Source organism: Engraulis encrasicolus, unplaced genomic scaffold, assembly GCF_034702125.1.
Source record: "Engraulis encrasicolus isolate BLACKSEA-1 unplaced genomic scaffold, IST_EnEncr_1.0 scaffold_171_np1212, whole genome shotgun sequence".
Taxonomy (NCBI): domain Eukaryota; kingdom Metazoa; phylum Chordata; class Actinopteri; order Clupeiformes; family Engraulidae; genus Engraulis; species Engraulis encrasicolus.
The window spans coordinates 84,994-93,789 of record NW_026945252.1 but is presented as its reverse complement, the minus strand read 5'-3'; the positions used below and the strand labels follow the sequence as shown (position 1 = coordinate 93,789).

General features: G+C 40.6%; 1 protein-coding gene across 1 annotated transcript; it reads left to right on the top strand.

Moving 5' to 3' along the window:
• The first annotated feature begins 805 nt into the window (after positions 1 to 805).
• Positions 806 to 4,660, top strand: LOC134442483 (saxiphilin-like). Its single transcript, XM_063192633.1, has 4 exons — positions 806 to 939; positions 1,109 to 1,154; positions 3,070 to 3,270; positions 3,918 to 4,660. The coding sequence occupies exons 1-3, from the start codon at positions 853 to 855 to the stop codon at positions 3,267 to 3,269; spliced, it is 333 nt and encodes a 110-aa protein (XP_063048703.1). The 5' UTR covers positions 806 to 852; the 3' UTR covers position 3,270; positions 3,918 to 4,660.
• The last annotated feature ends 4,136 nt before the right edge of the window (positions 4,661 to 8,796 follow it).

The following is an 8,796-nucleotide window of genomic DNA, read 5'->3' as shown; positions in this document are numbered from 1 at the left end:
TTTTAATCACATTTAAATATCTGACTTGAGAGCAGTGAACGATATATTTTTTTACATGGATTTTGAATAATTACAATAAATAAGCTTAATCTAAAAATATTATACATTTTTAAAAGAAGGGAGAACTCTTCTCAATTTCAGCAGGCTGTTCACCATCAGGCGTAATACTGCCCTCCACTGGTCTAATCCAGAACTATGTAGCTATATTATACTGCGATTAATTTTTAAAATCGTGTTAATTAATTAATCGCATTGTGTGATAAATTAATCTAAATTAATGCATTAATTTCCCAGCCCTACTTATAAGTGACTTAAACAGATAGTAGAAATGCACTCAGAGAGTGCAGACCTCCGCCAAGGAAGCTGTTTGAGAGAACATTTGACTATGTTACACCCTATTGTTTTTCAAGTCTTTCTGCCTTCTGTTTGTGAAGTCAGAAGGTCCAATGTCAAAATTCACCCTATCCCGCAATGGTGAAGAAAATATCTGGTTCTGGATTGTGATCCGGATCACCGTCAAATTTTAATCACTTGTTCCGTCATTTCTTCATGACTTTCTCCATGACGTTCATGACTTTTCGAGTTATCCTGCTGACAGGCAAACACACACACAGACATACAAACAAACAGACAGAANAACCTCATGTGACCGAAAACATATCGTCCTTGGCGGAGGTAAGTAGGTATGTACTAGTGGCCTACATGTAAACCTTAAAATAAAGGGTTTCTAAAGTTCTATGATATTTCCAGGATGGGGACGGGGGGTGTTGTTGGACTCCGAGGAATGATGTATGTATATGTNACCTTTGCTTGTGTGTGTGTGTGTGTGTGTGTGTAGGGCCGGCTCGTGTGATGCAGGTGCCAATGGGGATGTCTCTGCTGACGGACGTTGCTGAGAGCGATGAGAAAACACCTCAAGGACGACGCACACCCCTCTTGGTGCGTTACAGTGTGTGTGTGTGTGTGTGTGTGTGTGTGTGTGTGTGCGTGTGTGGTTGTGGGTGCCTTACTGTGTGTGTGTGTGTGTGTGTGTGTGTGTGTACTGTGTGTGTGTGTGTGTGTATGTGTCTTGAGTGTTGATCTTGATTGTGTTTTATTTTACTTCCAGAAGCTGCAGAAGGCCATGAAGAGCTCTGGAGCAGCCCCTACTGGAGGTTAGTAACATAACATCTGGTAAACCGTATAGAAGCCCCTACTGGAGGTTAGTAACATAACATCTGGTAAACGCTATAGAAGCCTGAAAGCTCATACCAGACTCCAAAGTAGTTTCTTTCACCAAGCAGTTAGATTGCTGAACTCATGCTGAAGACAACAAGGCACTTTCTTTGCACTTTTTCCACCCCCGCCCCTCTCTTTTTTAAAATCTTTTTGAGGAGAAAAAAAAACACAACAATTTTTTACTCTTTATAGGCTTCAAACCTAAGACGTAATAAACAAATCTTGAATCTTGAATCTTGAATCTTAACAGTTACTGTATCATTTATCAAAATACTGTATTTTGCATTTTCAAATAGACAAAATACAATAGAAAATGTGACATTAACTAGGGTTGTGGGTATGTTTTGAATACTATTTCAATCAGTCCGGCTCTTTGGTGTAGTGGTTGGGGCTCCAGTTTTGTATGCAGAAGATCCAGGTTGGAGTCCCGGTGGGGAAACTGTACTTCCCTGTGCTACATAAACAATGGCTTTGAAGACATGACCATAACATGACAATAAACAATTCAAATCAGTCACAGTCAGTTTTCCAGTCATTCAACAGACAATAATGTTCAGTTCTTGTAATTATGGAGAAGGATATATAAACAATGGGTCATATGGCACAACTAACTATTATTATTTTAATGGCACAGATATGTCAAGGTCTATTGTAAGTTCAATAAACAAGACAGTGTATGTTGTAAAACTTGCCCATGTATCTTTGCAAAGCTTCACTAATATACCATTTCTGGCCTTAGAGTGCCATCTTGTGGCCGATGTGTGGTGCAGCATTATGATCTATGTTGCACCCTTGCTGCTTTGCATGGTAATTTCAATTATTGGTCATATTTCATCAAGACTGGTGTTTTCCATACTACAGTGTATATTCAATAATACAGACTTTGAAGCTGTGTATTAGTTAACAACCTGTATTTAGGTGGTCACCTGTACCCACCACCTTACAATGTTACTTGGGAATTGAACTGTCAACCTTTGGATTACTTTCCCAGACAAACACCTATACGTGTACAAGTTCCACTTACATACAATTTGATCTCTAGCAGCATCTAGTGTTCCTACTTTGTAATTGCATAGTTCAGGAGAAAGTATTGTATTTTCTTTTATTTTGAAATTTTAAATAAAGGGAGGGGGAGTATTTTGATACATAGAAGGATCAGGAAGCACGCTCAACACCTTGTCTTCTTATACTTTACACCGGGTGCTTAACTTCGTCAATGAATGAACTCAAATCTCAAAAGTAAGTGAATAAAGAAGCACTCATCAGATTTCTTTTTTCATTTTTATTCGCCTCACATCACAGACGTTTCGGGCTTACTCCCTTCTTCAGTGTGAAATGGCGAAGTCGTCTCCTCTCCTCTCTCTCTCCTCCTCCTCTCCACTCCTCTCCTCTCTCTCCCCTCTTCTCTCCTCTCCTCTCTCCTCTTCCTCCAGACTCCCCCATTAACCCCTCGTTCTCCTCTCTCCATCCTTCAGATTTCCCTGTGAATCCTTTGTGTGCTATGTCATCCTCAGTGCGTCCTGTGGGCCCCAGTGTGACTTTGAGGGCCACTAACCAGCAGCAACACATCTCTCTCTCTCTCTCTCTCTCTCTCTCTCTCTCTCTCTCTCTCTCTCTCTCTCTCTCTCTCTCTCTCTCTTTTCCTCTCTTCCTCCAGAGTCCCCAATTAATCCTTCGTGTGTTGTAGCAGCTGCTGTGCATGTGTTGGGATGCTATCGTCCCCAGTGTGATGCTGAGGGACACTACCTAGTGTAACCTCTCTCTCTCTCTCTCTCTCTCTCTCTCTCTCTCTCTCTCTCTCTCTCTCTCTCTCTCTCTCTCTCTCTCTCTCTCTCTGCTCTCTTCCTCCAGAGTCCCCAATTAACCCTTCGTGTGCTGTAGCGGCGGCCAGCGTGCGTGTGTTGGGCTCCTACCGCCCCCAGTGTGATGCTGAGGGACACTACCTGCCTATGCAGTGCTGGACGGCCACCGGATACTGCTGGTGTGTGGACGCCCAGGGCACCGAGATCGCCGGCACGCGCCAACGCTTTAGCAAGCCCACGTGCCAATGAGGTGAGGACATCACACACACACACAAACACACACACACACACAGGGCACCGAGATAGCCGGAACGCGTCAACGCTTTAGCAAGCCCACGTGCCAATGAGGTGAGGATATCACACACACACACACCAGGGATGGAAATAAGCACCCGTCCACCTCCAATGACGGGAGAATTTGGCCTTTGGCAGGTGACATTTGTCAACCCACTCGTCACCTTGAGGGGTGAAATTTTTCTACAGGCTCCCGGGTTAATGCTAAATTATACGCAGCATCCAACATTAAAGGTTTAAGCTAATTGGTAATGAAACCATGATACTGGCGTCACAATAACTGAATGTACGACCTCTGAAACAAAAGTATTAATCACAAAATGATCTTACTTGGCATTGCAATGTTTGGAACGGTTGAATATGAATAAATCTGGTGACTGGTAAAAATGGTGACTGGTAGATTTTAGAATTTACCTGCCACAGTGACTGGTGGGGACGCATGCACGCACGCATGCACGCACGCACGCACGCACGCACGCACGCACACACACACACACACACACACACACACACACACCTGGTCTGTTCTAGAAGAGATCCAACAAGAGTGTGGACAAGAGGAGACTAGTTTTAATGTGACTCCATCTCTCCCCTTTTCCACAGGTGTGCTGACGTGAAGAGAGAGGAGTCTCCATCATGACTCATCATCATCATCAGTCTTCATACTCTTCATCACCATCATCAGCATGATAACCTCCTCTTCCTCCCTGTGCTTATTTGGGGTTCAATCAGAGTCTCTCTCTCTCTCTCTCTCTCTCTCTCTCTCTCTCTCTCTCTCTCTCTCTCTCTCTCTCTCTCTCTCTTAATTGTCTTTATTGACATGCCTTTGTGTATAATGTCAGCATTGCCAAAGCTTACAAAAGAGCAATAACATAACAACAATATTAAGGGCATTTAAGAACATTATTAATAGGACCAACATACACATGCTCATCCACTTTCTCTCTATCTCTCTCTCTCCTTCACATACGTATATGCCAAGTTACTCACACACACCCACCCACACACACACACACACACACACACACACACACACACACACACACACACACACACACACACAGACAATGCCTTTTGCACTTTCTTCATTGCACTCCTTTTTAGAAGGTCTTTCTTCTATAAGTGATTGAGATATATGTCATTTGTATTTTAGCCATTTAGTGACTATGTATCTTCACTATTTACGTAGCATTGGACACAGCCTCTCTGACTGACGTTACACGTCACACTCTCAGGCGGAGAAAAGTTTTTTAACACTGTCTGTATTTCTGTGTGTATTTCTGTCAGAGTGTGTGCGTTTGGCTTTGGGAAACCAATCAACATGAAATAAACTTCATTACGTTTCTCAGAAATGCAGTGTGATGTGTGGTCATTTACTCAACTCAGTAAATGTGCATGCCCCCCCCCCCCCCCCCCCCCCCCCCACACACTGTGTGTGTGTGTGTGTGTGTGTGTGTGTGTGTGTGTGTGTGTGTGTGTGTGTGTGTGTGTGTGTGTGTCTGTGTGTGTGTCTGTGTGTAGTGTAAGAGTAGACTGCAAGTACTACCAACCCGATTCAACCCTTCAGTCTGGTAGCCCAACTCATTCACCCCCTTCTGTATACACCATGGACAAACCCAGGTCATAGAATCCATGCCATGTACTGAACGGCTGCACATTCTACAAGAAGCGCTATATATCCAGGCATGACCGGATTATAGACCTTTTGTTAGAAAAACTGCAATATGTTTGTCCCTCACCTGTAACAATGTAAACAAACTGTGTTCTAAAACCCCAAATTTTTGCTGTAAACCAGAGCCCCACTGCTTTTAATGGACTGAATGCAACTAAACCAGACATCACTATTATTGATGAGGACAATCAAACTGTTGATATAGTGGAAGTAGGATGTTGCTTTGACTCATATCTAGAAGAAACGTTTTGTGAGAAACTAATGAAGTATCAACCACTTGTGCAGGAAATCACTGTGATGGGCTACAAATGCCAATATATAGAGCTTGTATTTGGAAGTTTGGGCCACGTGCATAGACTGGCCACTAGGGGGCTAAGGATGCTTGGCTTCCCAAAAATGAATGCAAAAAGCTTGCTTAAATATTGTTCAATATCATCAATAATTGGTAGTCGACACATATGGAGAAGAAGGTGCTGTGTATATCCTTGAGACTTCTACCCCATGGACGATTGATCACTGTAGTGCCACTTATCTAATTCATGCCTAAGTATCTTTGCAACTGATAAATTTGTGTCTATGGAAACTCAATTTTGAATTGTGGGCACAAATAAAGAAGTAAACTGTGTGTGTGTGTGTGTGTGTGTGTGTGTGTGTGTGTGTGTGTGTGTGTGTGTGTGTGTGTGTGTGTGTGTGTGTGTGTGTGTGTGTCTGTGTGTGTGTGTGAAAGTGAGGAGGGTAATGTACAATTAATCATGTAGTCAGATGTGTTACAAGAGCACTCTGTGTGTGTGTGTGTGTGTGTGTGTGTGTGTGTGTGTGTGTGTGTGTGTGTGTGTGTGTGTGTGTGTGTGTGTGTGTGTGTGTGTGACAAGAGCACCGAGTGTGTGAGAGAAGTAGGGTAACACTTCCAAATAAGGGGCCATAATTAACAGTATGCCTTGCTTTTGTATTAAATAAGTGTTAATTAAGGTCCTTAGTTAAGTATGACCTAATAGCTACTTAACTATTAACTGTACCCTTACTTATCTATTAGTTAAATAATTATATGCTATGAACTTGTGACACATGGTAATAGTTATCTAATTGTTAAGTAACTGCTTACTAATGTTTAACATGTGAATTAATAACCATTTGTATGTGTGTAATGTGGCATTAAGTAGCGATTATTAACCCTTACTAAAGTATTAGGTCATAACTAATTTGCTGTTAATTATGGCCCCTTATATGTATGGCCCCTTACCATGCGTCTCAAGTTCATAGCATATAATTATTTAACTAATAAATAAGTAAGAGTACAGTTAATAGTTAAGTAGCTATTAGGTCATACTTAATTAAGGACCTTAATTAACACTTACTTAATACAAAAGCAAGGCATATCTAATGATTAAATAATACCGACATATTGTTGTCTGTAGATTGCGTACCCATCATGCACTGCTCTTCTTGGAGCTAATATTCTCAAACATTAACCTAATTATCACAAAGGAATGGTTTAGTCTCGCTTCAAAACTATTACTCTTCATAATGTTCAGCATTTATTCTAGGGTTTTTACCATTAAAACTAATAAGTGGTACATGAAAAAATTACATCTCATCACCCCACCATCATTGAGAAGTGTACATCCAATCCTTGCTATATAATGGCTCCTGTTGCCACAATTACAGTGATTTGAACGAGTGAAAACTAGATGTCACAGTAGATTAATTACTTAACTATTAGGTATGCTCAGCCAACTCTATTATAAGGGTCCTGAACACCAATATCTATCGATTAATTAATCATTAGTTATCCGCAGCCAACTCTAATATAAGGGTCCCAAACACCAATATCTATCTATCAATTAACCATTAGTTATCCTCAGCCAACTCTAATATAAGGGTCCCAAAACCCAATATTTATGTATTAATTAACCAATAGTTATGCCTTACTTTTGCATTAAGTAAGTGTTAATTTTGGTCTTTAGTTAAGTATGACCTGATAGCTACTTAACTATTAACTGTGCCCTTACTTATCTATTAGTTAAATAATAATATGCTATTAACTTGTAACACAAGGTAATAGTTATCTAATAGTTAAGTAACTGCTTACTAATGTTCAACATATGCATTAATAACAATTAATATGTGTCTAATGTGGCATTAAGTAATGATTATTAACCCTTGCTTAAGTATTAGGTTGTAGCTACTTTACTGTTAATTATGGCCCCTTATTTGGAAGTGTTACCTACAGTCAGTCTTAAAGCCAGAGATGACAAGGCCAATACAATACAATACAATACAATACAATACAATACAATACAATACAATACAATACAGTCAGTCTTAAAGCCAGAGATGATGAGCTCAATACAATACAGTAAGTCTTATGTTACGTCAGTTACCACACAAGATTCTGATGTGAGCAGTGCTGGGTGTGTAGCCTAAACTGTGGATTAAAATGTAATTGCAAGAAACAAAGACATTTGCTGCAACGAAGACAGCGGTTTAAGGTAGGCCTACACCGTTTGGTTATTAATTTTGTTGACTTATGGTTGTGATTTGAAGTAGCCTAGGTTTGGCTTAGTTGCTGCATGGTGAGTTTATTGCACAATGTAGACAGACTTTTTGTAAGCTATAGCCTACTCTTCTAAAAATCCCCACACTCAAAACTTTGTGCCCGTGCTCATCCTGTCTTCCTTAAACGATATTTCAATAGGCCTACAAACTGTCAAAATGACAGTGGAGTGCAATGTTCTATGGTGAATGCTTTGGACTGTGATGATGGCTGTGTATTTCATCAAGTGTAGGCTACAATTCTCCACTTCAGGTTGATATTTTGACAACACTAATGTCCACATGTAGAACTGCAGATTTCGTGGTTTTTGTCTTTTTGGTTAGGGAACCTTGCTGTTCGCGTTGTTTTTTTGTTTTTTTTTTGGTGGTGGTCGGGCCGCTAGGGGAAAATTCTCCCGGTGGGAAAAGTCTTCCCACTCCGCCCCTGCACACACACACAGACACAGAGACACATAGACTCACTCTCATCAGCACACACATAGACTGCTCATGCCATGAATGGATGTATACTGTAAATAATAACACTGATAATTATGTATGTTATAGGGCACGTAAAAGGCTATAGTGCAGCTAATGCTGTTGTTGGTGACCTACTGTATAAGGCCTATCATGTACTGTTCATTTTCAACTTGCTACATGAGGAAATGGACATGCTGTATGACAGTAAGTTGAACATTAACAGATATTTTATGACCAGGGTGTGGATTACATTGCGTGCAAACTCTCAGCACTTGGAACTGTGAGCGAGAGGGAACGCACAACAGCTCCTGCGTAAAGAAGGGTTTATTTACAACAGTATAAACAACGACTTCAGTGGATTAAACAATTTCAGCTCATCTGAACAAGTCTTTCAACAAAGTTGTGAGTTACTCTTGAAATATCAGAAGTTTGTGAGTTAATGTTGAATGAGGTTTTGGCTGTAACCTTTCATGCCCTGGTAGTCATTGTAACGTGGCATCTGTAAACAGTGTAATCAAAGAACTACAATAAATCGTGGTGAGTTTTAACCAACTTACTCATGCACATTTTAACCAATTGAAAAGCATGGTAGCCCCATAATGCACGCCGTACCTCCTGTGGCACACTGTAATAGTCATTGAAAAGTTAACTACCATAGTACTACACTACTATGACATAACACAAGGCCTTTACTAATGCACTATGACTTGATCATTGCCATTCTGATATCAGCTAATTTAACACAGCATGTCTTAACGGGTTAATATCTAGTTGTGAATGCTTGACAATTGACATGCA